General features: G+C 40.5%; 1 protein-coding gene across 3 annotated transcripts in view; it reads right to left on the bottom strand.

The window, feature by feature from the left end:
• Window positions 1–24,667, bottom strand: part of COL12A1 (collagen type XII alpha 1 chain) — a 116,774-nt gene extending 92,107 nt beyond the window's left edge. For 2 of the 3 annotated variants that reach the window (XM_077903348.1, XM_077903349.1), the window contains exons 1-11: window positions 24,564–24,667; window positions 21,433–21,546; window positions 14,535–14,651; window positions 12,559–12,702; window positions 12,059–12,118; window positions 9,332–9,595; window positions 9,011–9,175; window positions 8,180–8,353; window positions 5,325–5,615; window positions 4,337–4,939; window positions 2,921–3,193 (exon numbers count right to left, since the gene is read on the bottom strand). In XM_077903348.1, the coding sequence (XP_077759474.1) occupies window positions 2,921–3,193; window positions 4,337–4,939; window positions 5,325–5,615; window positions 8,180–8,353; window positions 9,011–9,175; window positions 9,332–9,595; window positions 12,059–12,118; window positions 12,559–12,702; window positions 14,535–14,651; window positions 21,433–21,505 (2,164 nt within the window). In that variant the 5' untranslated portion in view covers window positions 21,506–21,546; window positions 24,564–24,667. The remainder of the gene's footprint in view (window positions 1–2,920; window positions 3,194–4,336; window positions 4,940–5,324; window positions 5,616–8,179; window positions 8,354–9,010; window positions 9,176–9,331; window positions 9,596–12,058; window positions 12,119–12,558; window positions 12,703–14,534; window positions 14,652–21,432; window positions 21,547–24,563) is intronic. The other variant, XM_077903350.1, reaches the window with a different exon arrangement.
• Between the last annotated feature and the right edge of the window lie 2,402 nt (window positions 24,668–27,069).

Genomic DNA, 27,069 nt, shown 5'->3' with positions numbered 1-27,069 from the left:
GCCTAATTGATAAATTAAACTTGTTAAGAGATTAACAATACCTAATAAAAATAGAATAATTATAACAATATACTATAACAAACAAACATTATGTGAATATGGTCTCTCTCTTTCTCTCTCTCTCAAAATATTTTATTGTACTGTACTCACCTTTCTCATTATGATGTAATATGATACAATGCCTATGTGATGAGATAAAATGAGGTGAATGACGTGGGCATCATAAGCTTTGCGTTAGGCTACCATTGACCTTCTAACAATAGTCAGAAGGAAAATCATCTGCTCCTGGACTGTGGTTGATGGTGGGCAATGGAAACCATGGAAAGTGAAGCCGCAAATCAAAGGGATCTACTATACTTGTTTTGAAGCTGCATGTGTAATTTTGAGCCTCAGATTACCCAACAGAAAAAAAAATTACAATCTGTAGGATTATTGAGGTTGTTAAAAAAAGATAATCCATGGAAAACAATTATCATACTACCTGACACATAAGCTAGAGCTCAGTAATTGGTAGTTTTTGTTTTGTTTTTAGATTTTATTTATTTATCCATGACAGACAGAGAGAAAGGCAGAGGGAGAAGCAGGCTCCACACAAAGAGCCGAATATGGGACTCAATCTCAGGACAACGGGATCATGCCCTGAGCCAAAGTCTGACGCTCAACCGCTGAGCCACCCAGGTGTCCCAGTAATTGGTAGTTTAACAAAGGTACTGAAATCCGAAACATCCTTATTGACTAAAGAAAGTTAAGGTCACAGATTTCACTCAGACAATAGAATTGGAAATGTATTAGCAAATTTTGTTGTTGAAATGCAATGAGCAAAAACTAGAGCATATATGAATGCAGTTGGCTCTACTCAAAAACCCTCTGGACTCAAATTTCTTCTTGAAACATATATCCATCTGCCATCCCAAAGCACTGAAGGAATAGGGCCAGGCTCATTAGGCAACAATAGGGGCATGATAGAGAAAGCTTCAGGAAATCAGAAATACTGGGGCGCCTGAGTGGCTCAGTCAGTTAAGCATCTGACTCTTGGTTTCCGCTCAGGTCTGATCTCAGGGTCTTGAGATCAAGCCCTTCATTGGGCTCTGCACTCAGCTGGGAGTCTGCTTGAAGATTCTCTACCTCTGTCCCACCTTCCACTCAAATAGATAAATAAATCTCTCAAATAAATAAATAAATCTTTAAAAAAAAGAAAAAAATCAGAAATATCAAAGTATGGACTTCTAAGTTATTCAACACAAAAATTCTAAGAAAAGAAGTCAACTTGGGCCATTATTTTATTTGCTGGCCTTCAGGTAGAAATATACCCAAACCATGCACAAAAAGAAAAGATCCATCTTACTTAAAAACTTTTTCAGAGAAAAAAAGATTCTCTAGCTTTTATGACCAAGATATACCAATATATGCCTTCTCTGTTAACAAATACTTCTTTGTAACTATCTTAATTTCCTAGTGCATCTGTTTCAGCTTCTTCACCTATCCCCTGTAAAAATAGGAAACAACTGACATGTCTTTTACTATTTGCGATATTTATCTTGAAGAGTAATTGCCTTCTCATAATCAAGTTCCTTGGTATCCTTTTTTTTTTTTAAGATTTTTATTTATTTGTTCATGAGAGACACAGAGAGAGGCAGAGACACAGGCAGAGGGAGAAGCAGGCTCCATGCAAGGAGCCCAATGTGGGACTTGATCCCAGAACTCCAGGATCACGCCCTGAGATAAAGGTAGACGCTCAATGGCTGAGCCACCCAGGCATCCCTCCTTGGTACGCTTTAAATGTCAAATGTATTGAAATGTATCAGAAAATACTCCATTCTATCCGGTAAAGAGGACATATCTAAAAAATTCTGTTTAAAACATTTGGCAAAATTTGTATACTCATGTTCTCAACAGCATTATTTATAATAGCAAAGAGGTGGAAGCAACCTAAGTGTCTGTCCATGGGTGAGTGGATAATCAAAATATGGCATATACATGTAATGGAATATCTTTCAGCCATAAGGAAAAAGGATATTCTGACACATGCTACAACATGAATGAACCTTGAGGACATTATGCTAAGTGAAATAAGCCAGATACAAAAGGTCAAATACAATATGATTCTACTTCTATGAGGTGCCTAGAGTAGTCAAATTCATAGACACAGAAAATAGAATGGTGGCTACCAGGAGCAGTAGGGAGAGTAATAGAAAGTTATTCTTAATGAGTATAGTTTCAGTTTTGCAAGATGAAAAATGTTTTGGAGACAGATGGTGTAAATGGTAGCAAAATAATATGAATGTATTAAATGCCACTGAAATGTATACTTAAAATGGTTGAAATGGTAATTTTATGTTATGTGTTTTTTACTACAATTTTTAAAAAGAAAAACATTATGGTACGCCTGCGTGGCTCAGCAGTTGAGCATCTGCCTTCAGTTCAGGGCATGATCCTGGAGTTCCAGGATTGAGTTCCACATCAGGCTCTCTGCATGGAGCCTGCTTCTCCCTCTGCCTATGTTTCTGCCTCTCTCTTTCTGTCTCTCACATGAATAAATAAATAAAATATTTTAAAATTTTTGATAATATATTTGCCATCAAATCCGTAGATAAAGTAAACAAAGTTCAGAAGTATCTGAACATAACACTGCTGAAATATGGGACAGAAAAATCTGGTTAAGCAGTATTCCGAGTTAATTCCATAATTATTAACAGTTCTTTTATCTCTAAATCTCACATTCATCAAAATAAACCCAAGGTTTTTTGTATAAAAGTTTTTTCACTCTTTAAAAAGATGTATGAATAGCTGTAATTTACAGGTGCTGAATCTTACAAAGGTATTTACCATCTCTATAGAAGAGATGGTTATATCAAACTGTTACTTGTTTCTACAATTAATTTCCAGTTTTTAGAAAACAGGGTCAGAAACCCCATCTCACCTTCCACAGTGGTCTCCTCTCCAGTTAAGGGAACACTGAAGCCATCCTCATACTCTGCAGTCACATTAACTAAGTACAGGGTCTCTGGCTTCAGGTTGTTGAGAACAACACTGGTACTTGACGCTGGCTCTACCACCGTGACCTCATCATCTCCAGTAGCTTCCTTGTAGGTGATGTGGTATGAGAAAACATTTTCTCCAGCAGGAGACCAGTTAGCTTTGAAACTGTAAGAAGTTGTCTCAGAAAAACTAAGATCCTTTGGAGGCACATAAGCTATTTAAAAAAAAAAAAGGATAGAGTTAAAAATTGTTAAATCTATAAAGCAAAAATGGACCTAATGACCACGTTTCTGAAATGGCTTATGTTCACTGGGGGAATAGTTAATGAGACAAATACACTGAGCAAGTATTCCACACATGACCACTGAGAGAAGGCCTCTCACCTCCGAGGAGGTCCTGATCATTTGGCTTGACCATTCATAATACTGTTACACTGTTTAAATTACTAATTAAAATGAATTTGAATTGGGTTTCTAAACAAAAAGCAGTAATGGAATGGTCCTGCCCACAACTGGAATATTTAAACAGTAACAGAACTAAAATTGAACAGCAATATAATCCTTAGCAATCAGATATTAATTTTTGGTGGTAGACAGATATTTCAAAGTAATGATTAAGGAATTCTTCCTTACAAAAGAATATTCACTAGCTGAATCATAGGAAGAAGCAATGTTCAAGGCACACTGCTCTTCTCAATGAACAAATGATCAAATTGGAAAGACAAGAGTGTAACATTATTAACAAACTAGAGTGGTACCTATGAACTCCAGACAACTAGAAGTGATAGTAAGTGTTACGGCACTAGAACAGTTAAAGAAGACTTGGGTGAAAGAGATAGGACTTTTAACTGAATGTTGACAAATAGAATTTGAACAAATGAAGAAAAGAGTTAGGTAAGGAATTCTAGCTGTGAGGAATGATACCCAAAATTGGTCCAGGGAAGGGAATGCATAAGAAGAATTCAATGGTCTAGGACTATGTTCTCATCACCTTCAATTCAAAGGACTTAGCTCACCATCTAGCACATAGTAAACACTCAACTAGAGGTCACTGAATTGAATACAACAAATAGGTGTGATAAAGCTGGTGCTCAGCCCTGCTTAAGGATCTAGGATCAAAAACATCTCATGACTCATGGTGAATAGCTTTTTCACCAATAAATACATGACCCATACCCAGGAGAAAGTCATATCTCAGAGCTAAATAAACCAAGCTCAATAGATTTCTATAAGACAGAAAAATTGCTTTTTCCTGTATGCAAAAAAGAATTGGAAAAGCATGTTATCCACAATTTTAGAACCAAAATTGAACACTTTGTTCATTAAGAGATCATTTTGGCTCTACAAAGTCTACTAACCTTTTTTCTTTATAGCTGCCAATTCTTGCTCAATTCTAAGGCAGATAGACTGTGTGAGTTCAAAAGATATTCTCTGAAAAGCATCAAAATCTTCCACTGTGAACACATGGGTCTCAGCAGGAGGAGAGGCAATAGCTTCTAACTCTGAGCGAACAGCATCCTTCACACCAACTGCAAAGATTTCCACATCTGAATTCCTTAGTTTTATAGCAGGATCTCTGAAAGCATCTGAAGATTTCCCGTCAGTGATAAGAATCATGACCTTTGGTACGTTGCCTCTTGAACCCTTGCTAGGCACAAATATTTTCTCTCTGACATAAGTCATTGCTTTCCCAGTGTTTGTAGATCCTCCTCTGTAGGGGAAGGTGTTTATTGCTTCAATTATATCTTCCACTTTGGTGAATTTTTTCAAAGTGAACTCAGTATGAGGATCCCGGCTGTACTGGACAAGACTTATCTGTACCCTATTTGGTGAAATCTCAAAACTTTTTACGAGAACTTCCAGAAAGGCTCTAACTTTAACAAAGTTTGCAATCCCGATGCTATAGGAACCATCAACCAAAAACACAATATCGGCTTTTATATCCACACCACGTGAGCATTCTGTTAAAAGAAGAAAAGCCCATTAAAGTTCAACAAATATAAATTAATCATTAAAATACAGATATCTGGTTTTCTTAGTAACCATGCTTATTTAAAAGAAAACTAATCCAAATATTTTGTTTATTTTTTTTTAAGATTTTATTTATTTATTCATGATAGACATAGAGAGAGAGAGAGAGAGAGAGGCAGAGACACAGGCAGAGGGAGAAGCAGGCACCATGCCTGGATGGAGCCTGACGTGGGACTTGATCCGGGGACTCCAGGATCACGCCCTGGGCCAAAGGCAGGCGCCAAACCACCCAGGGATCCCCCAAATATTTTGTTTAAAACTAAACCTGAACCAGTGAGGCATACTGTCAAATGGATAGACCTATTATTTACTTACCCACTTGAACTTTCATGGGCTGAGTCTTCTCCATTATTGAAACAGGTTCACTGGATGTGAGTCCCTTCATAGCAGAAATACTGATCTGGTATTCTGTGTCTGCTGAGAGGTCACGAACACTGAGTGTGGTGGTCTGAGGCCCCACACTAAGAGCATGCTGTCGGCTTCCAGCGGTCATTGGTGTAAGGAGGACTTTATAACCAGTTACTGAGCTAGGAGATGGACTCCAACTTAGCTTAATATATTTTGATGAGACTTCCGTAGCAACCAAATTTGAAGGAGGTTCAATAACTACAAAGTAACAGCAGAACAGTGATTAAAAACAATGAGATGCAGGGGTGCCTGGCCAGCTCAGTTGGAGGAGCATGTGACTCTTGATCTCAGGGTCATGTTCCAGCCCCACATTGGGTGTAGGTATTAAATAAATAAATAAATAAATAAATAAATAAATAAATAAATAAACTATTAAAAAAAAACCAGTGAGATGCAACCCTTAGGTTTGGACATTCAATTTTCCTCAAATTAATCATAAATTAATCAAGAAGAGTTGCCTAATCCTAGCTCTCCACTTCTACCCTTACCTATCCAAAACCAAAGAGACTCAGTGCCTGATTTTTAGGCAGGGAGCTGAGAAAATTAGGGGAAATTAAAGTCATTGGAAGAAATTAATAATAAGATGTCTAATGCCTAATTCTCTGAGACCAAGATTTCCATTCTGGTTTGGTATTTTACTCATTGTCTTTATTCTCAGGTACCAAAGTAGGCACTTGATAAATGTTTGTTAAACCAATGACTTACTCAATTCTTTTTCTCTTTTAATATTATGAAGACTAAAATATAATTTTTAAAGGACCCTTTATAATGCATAAAGAAAGATAAAGGATTCAGCAGTTCTTAACAATTCTTATAATTTTAGACGATCTTATTCCTACTTATTTCAAGCCAAGAAAAAAATTTTCAACTATGTTCATAATGCCACCAGGAGTGACACAATGTTTTACAACATGTATACTGGCATGGAAATACCGATCATCTAAAACATTTCTGGTTTTTTTTTTAAGATTTTATTTACTTATTCATGATAGAGAAGAGAGGGAGAGAGAGAGAGAGAGGCAGAGACACAGGCAGAGGGAGAAGCAGGCTCCATGCTGGGAGTCTAACGTGGGACTCAATCCCGGGACTCCAGGACTATGCCCCAGGCCAAAGGCAGGTGCCAAACCGCTGAGCCACCCAGGGATCCCCAACATTTCTATTCTTACGCAATGTAGAATATAATCATGTACTTATCAGAAAACATAAAGTATTTTAAGATATTTCAGATCAAATTTTCACACTTTAACATTTGTCAGTGGGATCAACTTCCCAGAATAAAAAGTTCCATTTTAGGGATCCCTGGGTGGCGCAGCGGTTTGGCACCTGCCTTTGGCCCAGGGCGCGTTCCTGGAGACCCGGGATCGAATCCCACGTCGGGCTCCCTACATGGAGCCTGCTTCTCCCTCTGCCTGTGTCTCTGCCTCTCTCTCTCTCTCTGTGTGACTATCATAAATAAATAAAAATTTAAAAAAAAAAGTTCCATTTTATTTTAATCTCATCCTGCAAGAAGTGGATGATAAAACAGGCACAAGTTTCCTCATGGCCTCCTCAAAAAGGCAATCATATATAGTGCATAAAAATGATGTCTAAAAGTAAGAAGTAGTGGGGGACAGGGGGAAGCAACACATGTACCAACTGGATCTTTGGTCAAACTTTTGAGTGATGCAAAGACACTACAGAGACTACCAATCCCAGGCTGTGCCAGTAAGAAAGAGAGGCCCTGAGAAACAGCATGAACACCTGCAATGCAGCCCCGAGCATCATACAAACAGAGTTCACACAGTGGCAGGACGGACGTTTGGTCTCCCCTCACATGTGCACCAGGGAAGACAGGTAAGCATTAGAAACTTTAAAAGACTAAGTAATGAGAGGTTAATCAGGGAAAGGTGGGGTAAGGAGATCAATTTTGTAATAACACAGAGCAAAAGAATCAGACATTAGGCAGTAAAACAAAGAGAAAACCTTGGAGCCCATGAAGTAATGAGAAGGGGTTCTGAAACAGAATCAGAGCCAGTGAACATTGCCAAAATACTTGGGGTTTGGAGATTAAAGAGTTTATATGACTGAAGATGCAGCTATTTAGAACTTATCTTTAATCACTCGTCAAATCTCAGACTAAGAGGAGAACAACCATGGAAATTGTGACTTCTTAATACCCAAAAGGATGTTTATGAAATGTTTTCTGAAATGTCTTTTCCTTCTTCCAAGTATTTAGAAGCAATAATTGATAAAAATGGGAAAATTTTCCAGATGTGGAAGGATCAAACTGTCTGATCTTGGAAATATTCTTTAAAGTTTTGAGGACATGCAGAGAATGATGATAGAAAACCCTTTTGCTTCACCATTTAATAGAAGTAGTGTTCTTACTAGTTTACGTGGCCGAATGCTAGAAGACATGTCTCCCCAGCCTATCAGTGTTTACATTGGAGTGTAAGATCATCAAAGCCAGTGCCTGAGTAGCCTAATTATGGACACTCAACAGGCATAAGATGGTCATAGAGAGAAAGAACAAGTCAAACTTCCCCCATAGAAGATTTTTAAGAAATATACAATGATATAAATATTTTCCTTCATGTTCCTCTGGGGGAGGGGGAACCATACAAATGGCACCAACCAGTTGAGTTACTGAAAATATGCAACTGCAGAACCACTGGAAGATGTGTTTGAGTAAATACATCTACTCTTAGAGTTCCTGTAAAGCTTTAAGTGCTATCAAATAATGGAAAAGCCTAACACAGGGAAACGCTGAACAATTCCCTCACCTTCTTCTCCACTAACCAATTCACCCAGTTGTTCATCTACACCGGAGCACACCTGGGAGATTATCTCATTCTGAATATCCACAATTGCATCAAAGTTGGCCACATTGAAGACATGGTTTAATGAAGGTGTGGAGGCGATTTGTTTGAGTTCTTTTGCATCTGCAGCTTTAATGCCTTAAAAAACAAAAGGACAGATATATTGAAAAGAAAAATGTGCTGAATTAGAGAAGTTCTTTGTTTTCTCAATCTTCAAAGTGAAGACATTGGTAAATCCCTATTTAGTTATTATCCGGAATTGCTTTGCTTCATAACGAATGTGCGACTGTTCAAATGACAAAGGCATTTTATAATTTCACAGAAAGTGGCCAGCCAAAAAGGAAAATGAATGGTTAGTAAAACAGAGCGGGCTCTCATCCCAACCATGCCATCATTTGTCCCTGCCATCTGTAAAGATAATACTTTTTTCTTCCAGAGTCCTGAATGAGCTGGAACCCTCCGAATTCTTCAAGTATTACATAATATAGGAAACACATAAAAAAAAAACTTAATGATAATACAAGGAGGATCTTTATTAGAATCATTGGCCTAGCATTTTTGAAAAGTAGAGGGCTGGCAAAAATATGAATACCACCTCACAACGCATAGGCTAAGGGAGTTAGAGAGATACATAAGCAGAATTTAACTTGAAGATGACATGGTTTAACACTACACTATAAAATGCACCAAACACTTGTAATAGCATCCTTCCTTAAAGAATTCACTTTTCCTCTTTCTAAACATTAAGTATTGAAGGAAGTCTAAAGTGAGAATACTTAACTAAATGTGACCTACCCAAAGAGAAAACTTCAACCCCTATATTTCGAAGCTCTCTTGCTGGAATTTCCACTTCATCCTGGGATTTGCCATCAGTAATAATAATTGCCACTTTAGGAAAGCCAACTCTTGCTCCAGCAGATTCCGTGAAAGTATTTTTAATTAAGTAATCAATGGCATCCCCTGAAGTGAAAAAGAAACATGTTCATTCACTCCTTACCCCACAACTTTGCCAAAATCAAAAACTTTTTGATTAATTTCAAAATTATTTAACATAAGAAAATTGTGCAAACAGGTATTTCATTCATTTTCAACAAGAACAAAACTTGTAAAACATACCCGTCATTGTGTTGCCACCTTTGTATGGAATTTTTTTAATTGCAGCAAGAAGCTCATCTGTTCGGTAGTACTGATTTAAGTTAAATTCGGTCCTGGTATCAGAGCTGTACTGAACAACTCCAACCCTTGTCTTTTCTTCTCCAATGTCAAAAGCAGACACAAGAGCACCAATAAAGTCTAAAATATACTTAAAATTATTTCTTCCCACACTCCATGAGCCATCCACGAGAAACACTAGATCAGTCCAGGCACTGACAGAGCATTCTGAAATACATTTGATATATTTTTAAATGATGTATTCTTAACTCTACCCATCCTTAAAGAACAAATTAACATTGCAAAACTTAAAGAATACAAATTAACATTGTAACAACATTAAGTTCTCTACTTAAGTCATTTTGTTGATCAGAATATATTCACATTGTTCACCTACAACTGACATGCACAAAAGAACATTTTATTAATATACACAGAAGCACTTTCGGTGACTTTATTAAGATGCATTTATGGAACTATATGGCTCTAAATTACTATATACGACATTGAGCAAGAGAGATAAATAGATACATGACCTACTCTCCAAGAGCATATGACCAAAATATTCATGCTATTAACCTATTTTTATAAACGACATCCTTCCTCTTTTCTCCAAGTACAAATTACACAAAACATCTGGGAAACACAAAATGAGTGTGAGCAGTGTCTTCATTACTTGGTATCTTGCAATAAATACAAAACAATTGCTGTCCTATTCAAGCAGATGTAATTAAGTGGAAGAAAAGAGAAAATCTTTTAAAATTCTCCTGCATTTTACAATGTAATTGTCTAAAGTTTGCAGTTGGTTAGTCTAGAGGGTTAATAGAGTCTAACAGAAGCATAGGGGCACCTGGGTGGCTCAGTCGGTTAAGGTTAAGTGTCTGCCTTTGGCTCAGGTCATGATTTGGGGTTCCTAGGATCAAGCGCTGCATTGGGCTCCCTACTCAGCCAGAACCCTGCTTCCCCCTCCCCCTCTGCCCCTCTCCAAATCCACCCCCGCCCCTGCTGAGCTCTCTCTCTCTCTCAAATAAATAAAATCTTTTTTTTAAAAAGAAGCATAAATATGATGCAAGATAGTCAAAATATTTTATTGTCCTAATTATCAGTGTATTTAAGTTTGACAATTTAAAACCCACTTTTACAAAACAAGGAGTAGAAAAACATTTCAATTCAAATGTAAATAATGCACATTATACCCTTAAATTTTTGAAATATAATGATTGGCTTTTATAAATGAACATCATATCTTTCCTTTTCTCTGCAGTCAGAAGGAAAACAGGCTGATTTTCACGAAAATCTGTATTCAAAAGACAACACTAAGTGAATTTTTTGAAGATGTTTTTATCCTTATAAGTCAGTTGGTGAATAATAAAAGAAGTATTTGGCTAGGAAGAGAAGGAAAGGGTCCTGGAAAATTTTGCAAGCTAAGTATAAGTTGCATGTCTAAATAATTTTTGCACACCATTTAATGGGCCCATTTAAGTCTATTGACTAGTCAATATTTGGTATAATGCTTTGACTTAGAATAAATATCGATGGTTCAAGGAAAATATTAGCATTATAATTGCATACTATAAAGTTCATTTCAGATTATTAGACATTAGAAAGAATGATAAACAGGCATTTGTAGAGGAAAACTCCTGATAAAAGACAGTTTATTCAAATCCTTTTATAGTCATCCTGGGTCACAAATCCAACTTTTATAAGGTGGCAAATTAAAATCCAAGAATCCCTGTAAGTGTCCACCCCATAAGTCAGACCAAGCAATAGAAGACATAGGAGGCTAGAAATTACAAAACCTAGTCTGAATAAAATTCCTTTTGTTTGGTTACAAGTGCATCAAGGATCATTGTGTAACTTATTTTGTTGGGGGTTGGGTTCTTACTTACATATTATAAAGAACTTGGTAAACAGTGTTTTTCATACCTTTTTTCTTTTCTAATTTGCCTCTATGACTGTGGGGATGGAATAATAATAGAGGTAGTGCGAGAATGTATTAGAATGACCAGGGACATCGTTTCAAACTGCATAAGACTCCACTCCCATCTCTCATCCCACTGATTCACAGTCGCCACCTCCCAAACATCATCCTTGGAAAATGTGTACTATTCTTTAGATGTGTTAAGACCAACTTATTACCAGAGATGTCTTAAACAGACACTGAAAATGGTGACACTGCCATCAATGAAAGGTATATAAATACCCAGAGATGGGCATAATTAACATATCCATAGATTTAGAAATAGATTTTTATGGCAAGAGTTTCTTCAAACACAAGGAGTTTCTTCAAACACAAGGAGGGCATCTCTCTTGTGTTCCAGCTTTATATCCCTCATATACCCCTATTTCTATTGGTCTTTGAGAAATGAGTTAAGTCTAGAGATGAGCTGTTTTTCACCTACTCCCAAAATCTTGCAAAAAAAAAAAAAAAGTGGACACACACCAATTCAGTTTACTCCCAGTAAAATGAATATTTAGTAAACAGAATGAAAAATTGACTAGAAACCCAGAATGTAGGTAGTATAACTGTTTAGTCATATATTACTATTATTTTTCTATATTCCTTCTAGACAACACCTATAGAAATTAACAGGGAATAAAGTCAAAGTATGCGTATAGTTGGAACATTTCCTTTATATTACATTTATGAGTTCTATAAAGCCAAGCAAAAATATTAAGAGAAATACTTACTTTGTATCTCTGGTTTTCCAGGTTTCTTCTCCCCTGGCTTTGTGGGACCACCTGTTTGAACTGAGTCAAAACCCTATTATTACAAAAATAAATGAACTCATACAAATACTTCTTTAAAAAATATATATATATATATTGTTTTCCACCACTGTCTTTCAAATGTATGATCCATGCCCAGCTGCTCAGAGAATACTTCCAAATAATCAATGCCTTGCAAATAAATTATTGTTAATGATATTTTAGATATATTTCAAAAAGACATTGACATTGTTGCTTAGTAAAGTTTAATATTTTTGATAGTTTTCACTCATAACTTTCCTGCTGCTTCCAGAGACTACGGTTATAAATCGAGAATGAATTAACATCCACTAATGACTAGGATCATAGGAAGGAATAGTTTATACTGATACAAAGTAACTCTGCATAACAGATTAAATCTGAAAGTTGGAGAAATCTTCTGCGAAATAAAAGGCAGAAAAGTACTTTATATGTGTGCTTACTTGTTAATTGTCCTATAACTGGAACACTCTCTTCTACTTCATCATATGAAGTGATTGTTACCACATACTCTATTTCAGGTATAAGGTCTGATAATAAAGTTTCAGTGGTACTAGCTGCAAGGGTAAATTCTTTAGTGGGCCCATCTGGAAATATAGAAAGGAAAATATGAATGCAATAAAATATCTTTCACATATAATGTAACACATTATAATGAAATTCCCAGATATACTCAAAATCTAAAAAATTAAATATATATACATTTCTACAGAACATCTAAACATTATCTTCTTTTATCTTCTAAAACCAAAACTTTGAAATGCAGTAAGTGGACTGGCATAACCTTTACTTATGATAATAATATTCAATATTTGTTCCAGGACTCAAGGATTCCTCTGGAATAAAGATACACCAGAATATCAAGCCCAAATCTCCCATTGTTTCTCAAGGTGAATGGTAGATAGCAAAATTATTTCACAAATAAGACTTAAAACAGAAAATAATTTAACTTTAAATTATGTGCTGGAGGAGAGCGAAGAAAGGGAGGATGAAAATCAACTCAAGAACAAACACCATAGGTTAAAGTTAAGCTATAGTGGGAAGCGGTCTGTGTGGAAGCAATGCATTTTCCATTCTCAAATGGTGGCATACAATAATGGGTAATCATAGTCCTCTGACATGACTTAACTAGATACCAAGTATTTCAAAACACACTGTCCTGAGTATATACTTATATATTGACAGTTATGTACTCCCTTCTAGATTATGTTCATTAATTCAATTAGGAAACAATAGTTCCTAGGGAGTAAGTGCCTGCTAGGATTTTTAATTATACTAAATTTTCATCAAAACAGAAATAATCAGGAAAGATAACAGGTAGTAAAATAGAACCCTGAGAAACATTCCCAGTTTTTGTGTGGAGCATGCAGAATCAACAAAGGCCCCCACAGGACAAGACACCAGGGCTCTATTGGGTACCAGTTTGGGGAGTACAGGAGTCAGGAATTCCAACATATGGAAACTGATAGAACTATTTTCCAACAGCTTCTTTGCTTTGTGATGAATGAATTAGTTAACTGCAAGTACATTTGGGGAGAAAAGATTCAAAGAAGAAAAAGTAAATTCTTGACCCTTAAGTTCCCAGATCATATTGAAAAATTTCTTCCCAACTCCTTGAGAAATTAGTATTTAAAATCATTAGTATTTTTGGAGGCTATAAATATTTAAACAGAGCTGTAGTGGAAAATTATATTGACATCATCCCTCTCTACTATCGGCCAGATGAGATATCTTCCTACCACCTGACCAGTGCTAGTAGAAATGGTAATTTTCCCATTCCATGTTAAAACTGAAAGTTAATCAACAGAGATTAGTTCTCCACATTGAGCAACTACATAAACACCAAAGATAACTCCTGAGAACAACCAAAACAAGATGGGGTTTTGTGTTGTGTTTCAAAGATTCTTAGCCTAGGATCTGTGGAATCACCTAGCCAAAGTAAATTCTTGTCTTCCACCATGGCAGCTCACCATTATTCCAGAATAATGCTTCCTGAGTACTGAAATGTGTAGGACATTGGGTAAGGCATAACAACTCACTTCGTCACCTGACACTTTAAATATTAAAAAGAATATAATTCTTTTTAATTCAAGAATATCAAGAAGCGAGAATATCAAGAAGCGAGAATTCTATCTTGTAAAATCAAAGATTACCAGCAATATTCTGATCAGACAAAAAAAAGTCCACTTTTAATAGCACCAGCTTAGCACAGCAAACCATTTTAATAAAGTTCAATACTACAAAAATAGTGAGTACTAGGCTGCAAATCTGGAGACCTGCATTCACCAAATATCTGACATTGTCTAAATTCCTAAGGTTTTCTAAATTTCAGCTTTCTCATAAGAAATGGGAGGAGAGAACACTGAGCTCTATCATCTTTGGTGTCTCCATTTTAAAACCCCAACATCTCAAAACTTACCTGTTGTAGGGTCCACTGTTATTCTGTAACCCACAATTGGATCAGCTGGTCTTGCCCATGACATATGAACAGTATTTTCATCTATTATTTTAAAATTCAAGTCTGAAGGTGGGTCAACTGCAAAAGAGAGAGTTGATATCAATTACATTTTCCGATGTCACAAAATGGTCAATTTAATCAATAAAGAATTGTGTTGAGCAAAGCTTACTAAAATTGTCTTTGCATAAATTTGTTTCCAACAAATATAGAAGATATCTTGTTGGATAAGAATAAAATTAAAAGCTGACAAGATATGACAAAACATTAGAGAGTATACATATTACAGAGGACAGCACAAAACACTTTTGATTCTTGAGTTGCTAGGTCATCCAAGAATGGCCAGCAAAATCAAGCATAATAGAAACATATTTGGATACAAATACATACAAATACAATGAAATCACAGATAATAACCACATATGCAAACAATTCACATAACAATTAAAGGGATCGCAATACATGCTGAGAGCATTTTGAATAAGCATGCCAAATCACAACCTGCTTATAACCATAGAAGTTAATTTAGAACATTGACATAGTACTTTTTTTCCCATCATGCAGAAAAGAATCAATGATATTTTTGGTTCATTCTCTGCATCATTGTCTTGCTATTAATTTTTGTTTGATAAATCTCAATCTGTGCAGAGATGAAATACGAAAGTTAATGAAAGGGAGAAATCATGGGAAATTTAGCACTGTTACGTTGCACAAGGAAATATACATTTAAATGTATATTCACATTGACATAGACAATATTCAAAAATAGTAATAGGGGATGTTATAATAATTTATAAATATATAAAAAATATATCCCAGATGTTTATAAAACTATTATTCCGCCTGTTTACACCAATATGCTGTATGTTTGCAAGGTGTAAACCAACACTATTATTTTCTCCTTTGCAGCAGGTATACTCCATACTAGAAGTGGCATTTTAAACTAAAATGCCAGTATGGTCCTTTACAAAACAATGGTTAATTATGAAAAGACAACATCAAACCATATATTCATGGACATTTATTTACAGAACTTAAAGAAAACAGCGAAGAAGGATCAGCGATCTGAAGACATGACTGTGCATAAAAACTTGGAGAAGTCAATGACAGGAATAATTGAAAAGTACAGAAAGAAATAGTTTACATACAAAACTATACAGCTTCATGCATGTGTCAATGAAATGTTGACTTGTTTTTAGTTTCCCACAATGAACGAAAGCCTCCATGTACAATAGTCATTACACAAAGACGTTTCAGAAATATTTTATAATGATATTCTCTCTGCAATGTTCATGCCTCATCATGCAGCATTGTACTGACTCACTGTCAGTGCATGGTCAATGCATTATAAATCACTACACTTGAAGTAGGTCAACAAAGCAAGATGACTTTCAGCCATACTCTCTCTTAATAGAGTATTTAAGTCTGAAAGTATTCCTTGTGAGTCAGATTCTTTGCATCTCTTTTGAGGGATTACAATCTTCTTTTAGGTTTTCACAGAGGTCAATTGAAATACAGTAGTAGCTTTGAAACATGAGTCACACAATTTAACTGGGGTTAGGGATTGATGTAATATTAACAGCACATTTTAATGAAAATAAAACAAATTAAGCAAACATTTGCTTTGATGAACTGCTGCTTCCAACTATAGGAGATGGCTTTTTATTTTCATTGGATATACTAGCAAAGGAATGAATGTTATTTTCTTACTATCCATACACAGGCAGTGAGATTAGACTATTAATCTACATGCATAGCTTAATTATTCCACATTCTGCTGTCTGTAATCATATTGCAATGTTTAGCTGTAGTCATCACTTAGTATAACAAGCATGCAACAAATGTTAATAGAACAAGAGGTATTAAGAATATCATTATAAAATATTGTTCTAGTAGCAATGGCTCAGGACAAATTTAATGCAAAGGCAGACGCAACTGGCCTGAGCATGCTTTTAAAAAAAAATCAGTACATGGAAAAACAGTACCACCAACCTTGCAAGGAAATTGACCTGAAGCAGCAGACATTAGGTTAAAACTGCTGAAGGGCAGCAGCGGCCCACCTTGTTGGTTTCCAAATGACCAGGATTCCAGAAAAACTGAAAAATTGACTGTTGGGAAAAGTCTTTAACATTTCAGAGGATTTTAAGGTGTTCATAGAAACTCAGATGTGGTACTTGGGAATCAAAAGAAGGAAAGAATGGCCAACTAGCATGTGTACAACAGAGAGCCCACTCCACTTTTCTTCCTGCCACTTATAGCGCATGTCAAATCTTTCAGGCTGGCCACTCCATGTATACATTTTTGTTTGTTTGTTTCATGAAAAAGATAACAAAGCAGGAGTGAGTATGGACCCATGTCAACTTGAATCGATGCAAAACGTAATTCTCATTAATTTTGAAAATCTTTTCTTTTGTATAAAAATCATTCACAACTGCCATTGCATTGTCACAAGCAGTGTCTATGTTCCCTGAAACAATTAAGATGCCAGAATATTTCAATATGACCTATCTATAATGGATTATAATTGCAAGGAGCCATAGTTGCATAGAATGAGAATCTGAACCAAGAGAAGTAGAACTCAAATTATAAAGAAATAATAAAACAATCAGATATATATTCAAAAAACCTGAACCTGAATACTGAAAATGAAATGACTAAAATTTTAAGCACTCATAACTCTAGTAGTTTTAATTTCCCACTTAGGAATAATGCTTTTTCTTGTCAATAAGCTATGCTATGCTATGAAAACTGCATTCTGGTGATACTTTTGTCACATAAATTGGCAGGATCTGGGACTTTCTGAAATGATAATTACAGCTAGCATTTTCTGAGTGTCTACTATACAATAGGCAGAGTACGAGTCACTTTATATAATCTCTTTTTCTTCTCGTAACAATCCCGCATAATGTACCCTGTTACCCCTGTTCCACACATGAGTCAATGAAATTCAGAGTGGTTACCACAGAAAATAAGCATCAAAACTTTGATCCCATAGTCAGACTCCAGAGCATACAATGTAAAGAAGAAACATCTGAGTGAATGACTAACTTTAGAAAGCAATATTTGTACATAAGTGTCTATTAATATATACCTATATATTTTCTACTCTATAAAAAAACATTATTTGATGCCTGTTAAATAATAAATACATGGTATTCAGATATTTCCAGTTCAGATACAGATAGAATTTAACAAATTAACTTTACATGCTTTGTTTAAAACTAAAGTATCTATCTTGGTATATATTTTGTAAAACAATTTTTTTCATTATGGCAACCAAAAGCAAGTCTGCCAACTGTGCAGAGATAATGGATGGATGAAAAGATGGACATATGGGAGAATAGTCTAATAAGTTTTGGTAACTTATAAACTATGTTAAAGATAAAGCAAAACATACTACCAAAATACCATCTTGATGAACTAGTAAGATCTTTTAGTCTGATCTCTGTGATAACAACACTGAAAAGGATACTACTCTAACATCAGAAACTTATAAAAGTATGCAAAGAGTGGTTTTATTCTATGCAATTGGTATTCATTTATATCTTACATCCAAAGCTAGTGTAAGTTGAATGATCTTTGCCATGACATATTCATTTCATTTGTGTTTGCAAGATACCAAAAATAAATAGTGGAAACAAGTAATGGATCAATGTGTTCTTTCATGGTTGACCAGTTTTCAAGCAAGAAAGAAGCACAGTGTAGGTAAACTACCACTAAATCAGGACAAGAAAACCTGGGTTTCATCTGTAACTTGTTCTGAAGTAATCACATTAGTTGACTGAGTTATTCAGGTTATCTTCCTCATTTTCCCATTTGGAAATGAGAAAATCAGAATAGATGATCCACAAGTTTCCCTATAGTCCAAAATTTCTATTATGACACAGTATTAACAGGTAAACATAGACACTGAATTATAGAAATATATATTAATTAGCCTCTTAGCTTAGACACAAGACAATTAAAGTGTGTCTTTAATGGCCTCAACTCACTGGTCAATTGATATTATCCAGCTATCCCTCATAAATTATCAATACAAGTCAAACTTACTAAAATTAAAACCCTGTTTTTCACAAGACATGTTCATCTTGAATTCTAGAATTTCTATGCTATGGCTAAAAATTACAAACACTGAAGGCAAAAAAAATCATTTCACCCTAATTTCCATAAGACAAAAATACTATATTATAAAAAATAAAGTTCCTTGTCTAAGCAGATAAAAGGAAAATCACAGGAAAGGAAAATCACAAGATGAGGGTGGTACCACTGTAAAAAAAAAAAAAAATGAAGATGCAAAAAGTGTATGCCAAATCCTTTTAATTAGTATCATAAAAGGTACTGTTTTCAACATATAAAAATTAAGTAAATAGAAATTGGTTGGAAAACAGTATAAATATAAGAGTTCAAGCATGATGTTGTAAAAGGGAAAGAGAAGTAACTATTACCATTTTACAACTAAGTTCCAAATGACATAGCAGGAAACAAGGGTGACTGTGGAAAGATTGAAATGCCCCCCAAAATTTCCAAGAAAACTTCTTTCTAGCCATTGTCCCCAGGAAGGTCTTGGCCACAAATTTTGTTAGCCCTTCACAAGTTCTTGGGACCGCTTAGTTGGTAGTTAACACCCAAGCTGTGCCGTCCAATACAGGAGCCACCAGTCACAGGTGGCTCTCAAGCACTTCAAATGGGGCCAGTTCAAAATACACTGCAAGTGGAAAATACATACCCAGTTTCAAAGACTTAGTACAGAATTGTAAAATAGCTCACTAAAAAAATTTTATATTGATTACATGTTGAGGTGATAATACTGTGGATATAGTAGGCTAAGTTAAATATACTATAAAGAATAATTTCTCCTGTTTCTTTTTCCTTTTTTAATGTGGCAACCAGAAAATTTTAAGTTACACATGTGGCTTGCTTTTGTGGCTTATAATATATTTCTACTCGACAGTACCAAACTAGAGAGCTAAGCCCCCCAAAAATGAATCCCATTAAAATAAAATTATTAAATGCTGACCTAAGGAGGTGGGAGACAAGAAAGTCACAGTTTAAGAAAGCCAGAGTAAGAACTATACCAGACTGAAAAGATAAAATGTGAGAAATACGGAAATAATCAATAATATAGACAGTAAAATGTTCTCTCTTTTTTTATTATTTCTGTATAGTTGACACACCATGTTAAAATGTTCTTTTTAAGAGCACTTTGCTAACCAGCCCATTATCCAATTGAGAATTGATTTTTTCCACTTACATCATTTCCAACCTAATTCTTTTCCTAAGAATTCTCAAATCTTTCTGATTTTCAAATAACTATTTTCTTAACGAGCAATAAATGGGCCACTTCAGTGAATTATCTAAAAATATCTTTGGTAGGGCTTCCAGAAGTTCCTCAAATAAAATTCCTTCCTACCAACGACATAGAATTAAAGGCAACCTCATCTGAGTATTACTTCACAGAGGCCACTCTGAAAAGCCTCTACATTCACACAGTATTGCTCAGATAAGAAGAGCAGGAAATTTCTAACTTTTCTAAGCAGGCCACACATTTTGGAACTTCTGTGTTTTCTCCTAATCTGAATTTTTTTTTTTTGTACCTGCAGTTCTGAAATGGAAAATCAAACACAACAGAAAGTTTTAAAAAAATCTCAATGTTGTCATGAGACAACTCTACTTTCCCACAGCCTCTAAAAAAGTGCGACCCACCCTGGAACTCCCACAGCTGCCCCAGGCCTTTCTTTTCTCCCTTAACTCCATCAGGAGCATTTTTTATTGAAGAAAAAAAAAATTTAAGATGTCTGTTATGGTATTACCTGATTTACCTTGCAGAACAATAATTCTAGTTTGTCAGGTCTCTAATGATACTGGAAGCCACACGGCAGCTCTCACTAGGTTACTACACAGAAATAACTTTTTAAATAAACACTGAAGAATTAGGGCATCAAGTGCACACAACAAAAAGGATATAAAGTGAGGTTGAAAATCTAGCAAAGATCCTTTTCTCCAGGTCAGAGTCGTTTTTGCAGACCTGGGGACCACAGCACCATGTCCCTGCCCCTGAAGGCCTCCACTCGGGTCCTATGCATAGAGGTAAGAGGGGAGGCCCGGAGAGCCTGGCTTGCCCGGCGCCCCTTTGCTTCCTGGGTTGGAAACTTTGGCGCAGACGCACGCAACCTGTCTGCACGGGGCTGGGTCTGAGCCACGTTCCTCTGAGCCCCGCAAACCAAACAGGGACAGCAGCAGTGACCCTGGGCCAGGAGAACACATTCTGGGTCCGGATCTCTGCCTGCCACCCACCCCCTTGGCGGCCTGGCTGCCACCTCATTTGCCTGCACCGTCCGCCTCAACTGCTGAGTCCCCCCACAAAACACACAGAGGCGCAGAGCCGGCACTGTGGCAGTCCTTTATTTCATGCTGTCACCGAGGTCGCAGCCCCGAGCCAGGTGGTGGGGACACCCACGCGAGCGAGCGCGCCCGCGCTCCGGGGCTCCAGGGTAGCAGCACCACGAGGCGGGAGTCCCGTGCGCAGAGCTGGGTGCAGCTGTCGCCCCCTCCCGGACGGCAGGTCCTCTCGGAAGGCAGAGGGGTAGGTGGCAGTGTGGACAGCACACCGCAGGGACAAGCGCAAGGAGACCACACAGCACTGCACGGGATGGATTAAGCAGAATACGAAAGAGCTGGACCTGAGAGCCGGACCACGGACAGACCTCGGAAGGGGGCGTTTCTCGTAGAGGAGAGAAACATCCGGAGAAAACACGAAGTACAGGGAAAACAGAGCAAGCAATAGTGGCAAGATTTTTTTTTTTTTTTTCCTTTCTAGAATGCTGCATTGTCGCTGAGGGAGGGGGAAGGAGGAGCATTTTACCTTCTGCCTCGATGGAAGACAGGAGCAGGGCCGCGCCCAGGGCGGCAAGCGCTGGGGGAAGCCCGGTCCGCATGCTCGGCCTCCGGCCTCCGGCTCACAGCCGCATGAAGGGATCTGCGGGAGGAAGCGATGACCGTGTCAGAACCGGGTCCGGGCAGGCCTGGGACCAGGTTAGGACTGGAGCCTGGGCCCGGGCCAGGACCCGAGCAGATCTGCCTTAATAACCGCAGGGCCCGGCCTCGCATATAATGGGCCTATTGTGGAGCTGTGGAAGTCAAGTTCATCCACTGCAGTTCAATCATGGCACTAAGAGGGATTTCAAGTTTAAAGAGGGTCCTGTTTTCCCCGAGGTTGGTCCTGCTTAGCATCCCCGGGTGACGGCCTCACTAGGCCCCACATGACTTCATCCTGCCTTGGTGATGGCTAATTCAGAGGTCATTTTATCCCTGACTCAACTAAATGTCTCTTCCAGCTGGGGATTTTATTTGGCCGGCAGCTTTTTCCTAGCTGCTGAACTCTTTAGGTAACTGTACTTTAGTGGTCTCGGGGTAATTTGGAAAAGTATAATAAACCTCTTTTACTCTTTTTTTTTTTTCATTTTGTTCTGCCTACAAATATGCAGCTCTTTAAGGTCTGAAATGGATTATACAGAAATATGTAAGGCCCAAATGAAACCTGATCCTACTGCTAGCAGCTTTCTCCTCACATCTGATAAATCCTTTATCCAAGATGAGGGGAAAACAACTCTAAAATACCTAACAAAAAAAAAAAAAAAAAAGGACAAGCAATAGAAGAGACAAGACACTCATGTCTGTTTTCCCAAGATATTTTTTTATAAAAATTCTCGGTAATAATTAATATTTTCATTTAACTTATTTTCACTTCACTTATTCCAGAAGATTATAGATATATATGCTCCATAGGAGAATTGTTCCGTTCTGATTTTTCCTGATTCTGTAACTAGGTTATTAATTCCCTAAAGACAAAGAGTCTTATTCATCTTTTGCGACTCCCAGCACACAGTAGGTGCTTAATCTATGTTAGCAGAAGGGAATCTTCTAAAACATTCTAAGGTCCAATCCAGAGACAAAAGCTACTAGCAATGAACTGAACTGGGAAGCTGCCAGAGGCAAAACATAAAAAGAGAGTTGACTGTGAAGTACATAAATTATTGTAAGGCAACAGACGAAGCCGCTTGAAAAACGAAGTCCTGCTTGGGAATCCAAAAATGAGCCAAAGGTCGAGCCCTCTTTGAGAAAAGAAACTGACAAGCTCCAACCATGCCCTTCCAAATTATTGGCACAATGTATTAGGGCATCTTTCCTCGGCCTGAGTGTAAATTGCATTTTAAATGTCTGATGAGCAGGCGTGCCAAATTGCCCGGAGCTCCTTTTTATGAAGCCAAGATTAAAATGTTGGCGCTGCTCTGAAGATTCAAGGGCTCCAGCGATTTCTTTCTTCCTAATTAACAGCTGTTTGACATTTCTAACCCTCTTCCACCATCGGTGAAAAGCAGGAGGTGAGACTGGCCCATTGTTCCCATCAGCTGGCCTTAACTTTGCTACAATAATTTCCAAGTCAGTTGGCAGTCGTGCTCGCGAAAAGTTAAAGGCTGACAATCGACCCATCAAAATGCTGCGTGCAGACTTTTTTTTTTTTTTTTTTGTAAAACTCTGAACTCTTCACAAAAACCTTAACAGCGCAACTGCTTTTGTCTGGGTCTAGAGCGCCACCTATTGGCTGCCTGACTCAGCGGCACGGATGAATCCCGATGCGCCCGGAGCATCGGAACGTAGTTCTCTACCAGCCTGCCAGTCATTCCCTCCATATGTTTCATTAAAAAAAAAAAAAAAAGTTTTCTCTCCTTTTAGCCAAATCATTTATGTGAATGCTTAGATCAGTACTTCATTGAGCATTCTCAGACATAAAATCTGAAAGCGGCCACCCCTACATGTCCGCAAGGATTTCCTTACATCACCCTCGTGAATGAAGTGAGCCAGTTGCGGGGGGAGGTCTTAAGGGACGGGTCTCCTTCCACCAACGTGCCTCCTGCCCCTCCCCGCTGGAAAAGACCAATTCTTTAACTCCTGGGTCCAGTTAAAAAATAAAATGACACGTCCTCCCACCCCGCGGGGTTCCTCTAGATCCCGAGCGCATCACCTAACCTCCTCTTTTACCCACTGCGACCTTGACCTTACGTAGCCAAGGGCGAGTTTGGCGCTCATTTCCTTTCCTGCACGGTGCCTCCCCAGTACTCCACATATGTGACAGTGGGGTCACAAAGTCCAGGCTGAGGCAGAAGCAGGGGGGAGGGAGGGGGCTCTGGGACGCCTCGAAAGGGTCACCTTTCCCTAAGGACACTCGGTTTGAGGTACCTCTTTTGCTCCCTGGCTTCGCGGCTCGCTCCATAAATGATCCCGGCGCCCCCTGATCTTTATACTATGTAGGATTTGGGATGGAAACTACTTTCAGGGTCCCACGGACCCGGAGTAGAGAGAGCCCCGACCAATGCACTCGGGACGAGGTCGGGAGGGGGGAGCTTTCTCCAGAAGTTGGGAAAGTCGGCCAAGGCTGAGTCCCCGGAGAGCTGGATTCACCCACCATCTCAGATGTTTTGAAAAGCAAAGGAGCCAGAACAGTCGACTAGGAATCTGCCTCAAGATGCCACACACACCCGCGCAGCTCCGATGAGCCGCAGAGCGCTCGGCCGTTCCTCCAAAGAATTCCGCACCCTGCGTCACTAACACACCTTCCCAGCGCCGGGGCTGCACTACAGCACCCCGGGGAAGCTGCGGCCAAGAGACGACGAGGAGGCCGCAGAACCCGGGCACCCTTCGCTGAAACCCGCAGCATCTATGGATGAAGGCCCCCTCCCACCCTGAACAGGGTGCTTCACGCACCCCCAGCCGCCCTGACGTCCGCCGGTCTGAAAAGCTATAGTTCTTTCTCCCCCAAAGACACAAGGACACCCGGCAAATCTCGGGCACGGCTCCACTCTTGCGAGTCCAAACGGTTCTGGCCCGCGATCTTTGAAAGGGCTTGGGGCGAAGCAGGGAACGGACTAGGTGCACGTTCCCCTGGTTACCTCGGCGAGGTGTGCGGAGAGGCACAGGGCTAGAAGCCGGACCAACCTGAGGCGGTGGGCACCGCGGCAGCGGCGGCGGCAGCGGCTTCCCGGCGTCGACCCCCGCCCCGCGCACGCCCGGCGGTCGGCCGCCGCGCTCCTGCAGCACCTGGCGGCGGCCGGGAGGTGCGCGGCCGCAGGGCCGCCCGGGAGGCGCAGAGGCTGGGGATCCCGGGAGGAGCGGCGGAGGCTGCCCGCGCGCGGACGCGTCTGCGACGGCTCGCCTGGGCCGAGTGGGAAGAGGCTCCGCGCCGCGGGCTACTTAATAGAGGGCTGTTCCCCGCTCTCAGTTTACTCGGTTACGAAACGCCTGAGAAGGTGGACGGCTGCCACGGGGTGATGTATGCTCCTCCGGCGGTGAAGGAGGTCTACTTTTGGGAACGTGTGCATACTTCCAGCATTCCTTCGGCGTGAGGTGGCGAGCCCCGTAGTAGCAGTGCCCCGCCGGGGAGGGGGAGGGGGAGGGGGGACGGGGACGGGGAGGGGGCGGGGAGGGATGCAGCGAGGGGGAGGAGGAAGCGAGGAGGGGGACAGCCGCGGTCGGGTTCGCTGCCAGGGGAAGCCGCGCGCTCCTCTGCTTGGGGCGGGCTGGGGAGCTCGGGTTTCCCTATCCTTGAGATTTTCTTTAATGAATTTATTTTTTTTTCTAAATTAAGAACAGTAGGAGGGAGGGAAGCGACTCTTCTATTCAGAACTGCAAAAATGTGTGACCGACCCCCACCCACCCTTGCCCCATCCCCCATCATCACCACCTACACTTCCCTCCGCCACCCCAGCCCCCGCTCCCTCTCCGTCCTGGGTGCACTTAAAACCGATTTACAGGGTTTCCATTAACTAACTGTCTGTGCACGCGGCGCGCCTTCTGTCTTTTTCAATCTCGGAGCGGCGATTGGAAACCCGAAGAGCAGCCCGCGCGGGCGCCGCGACCGATGGCTTTCCCAGTCCTGTCTCGCTTCTCTGATGCTTTGGGACGGAACTGGGAGGCTTAATCTGAGCCAAGAGACAGGGCAAGGGACGCAGGGAAACAGACCTAGGGATCTTCAGAACAAGAAGCCGCTCGAAACCAAGTTGCAATCACCGTGGAGACCCTGAGCATAACCGGGCCCCCCCGGGGGGGGGGAGCTTGGACCAAAATCTTTGCCCTTAAAACCCCGCGGGGTCAAGGAGAAGAATGAAGTTAAGTTTCCCCCAACTGCCGAAGAGATGGAGGCTAAATGCGGGCAGACATTCCGCCAGCATCTTCTCCTGCCTACCGCCCCCCCCCCCGGCTCCACCCCGTTGGCCCCGAGCTGGGAGCCTGGCACTCGGGGTTGCCAAACGGTGCTGGGCGCACGGGAGGAAGCGCGGGGCTCCTACACGGTGGCGTCGGGAAAGCGCCCCGGGAGAGGTTCCGATTCCCCACGTCGGCGCCCTCGGCGCAAGCGCTGCACTTTTGGCCTCTAGACGTGCAGAGGTTAACCCTGCAAGGCTGTGCAACCCGGATGGAGGCGGGGGCTCGCGGGCGAACGCAGGAGCTAGGCTGGAATTGACCTCCCCGAAATAGTAAAAGCAGAGATTTTGTCACTAATGTGAATCTCTCTCCCTATTTGATCTGACGTCTGCAAATCTGGCCTTCCCTCCACCAGGCGCGATACCCTCTGAACTTGCCTTGAGACCGACAAGAACTTGCTGAGCGCCCTCGCTCCCGCCCCACCCCACACCCCCCCCCCGCCACCCCTGCCCCACTCACCGCTGCCTCCAGCGAAAGCCAGAGAAGACTGGGGTGGGGGGGAGAGTGGGGGGGATGGGAATCTCCACCTCTGCACATTCCCTGAGTACACACGACCCACTCGAAGTCCAGCTGGGCTGCTCTCACAAAGAGCCCACACACGCGCACAGGGCGCAGCCTCTTCCCCCTTCAAACTCTCACAACCCGGGTTTCTGGCACAAGCCCCCAAGGCGGGAGCGCATCCCGGGCGTGCATAACCCGACGTGCACGACGCAGAGCGAGGTCACGAGCCCTTAACCCCAACCCGGGGAGAGCCGGCCTTCCCGCGGGCCAGCCCTCTACCCGCACCCTCACTCAGATTCCTTCCAACGGACGCCCGTGGGCTGGTGGCGGGCTCAGAGCCGAGGGGCAGAGATGTCCCGGCAGCCGCCCGCTGGACACCGGGTCGCGCTGAGACGCGCCCCGCAGACGCCCTGGCCTGCTAAGTGGCCTGGAGCCGCCAGGGACGCCCTTTGGGAAGCCGCCCCCCACTGTCTAGAAAAAGGAAAATTGCTGCCTTGCACGCCAGCCAAGGTTGCCTGGGGTTTGCATTTCGCCCAGGTGGTGTGTGTGTGTGTGTGTGTGTGTGCGCGCGCGCGCGCGCCTATGCTTTTCTTTATGTACTTTTGTTGTTTTTAATTTGTGATGGCAAAGTTGTTGAGTGGGGAGCAATGTAACCTGGGCGTTGTTATTACATGTTTTAAAAGAGTTCTCTCCTGTCGCTTTCACTCAGAGCTGCACTTGTATTTCTTAGCGGTCAGTCTCC

Source organism: Canis aureus, chromosome 7 (assembly GCF_053574225.1).
Source record: "Canis aureus isolate CA01 chromosome 7, VMU_Caureus_v.1.0, whole genome shotgun sequence".
Lineage (NCBI taxonomy): Eukaryota > Metazoa > Chordata > Mammalia > Carnivora > Canidae > Canis > Canis aureus.
Note: the sequence above shows the minus strand (reverse complement) of the source record. Positions and strands in the feature narration are given on the sequence as shown.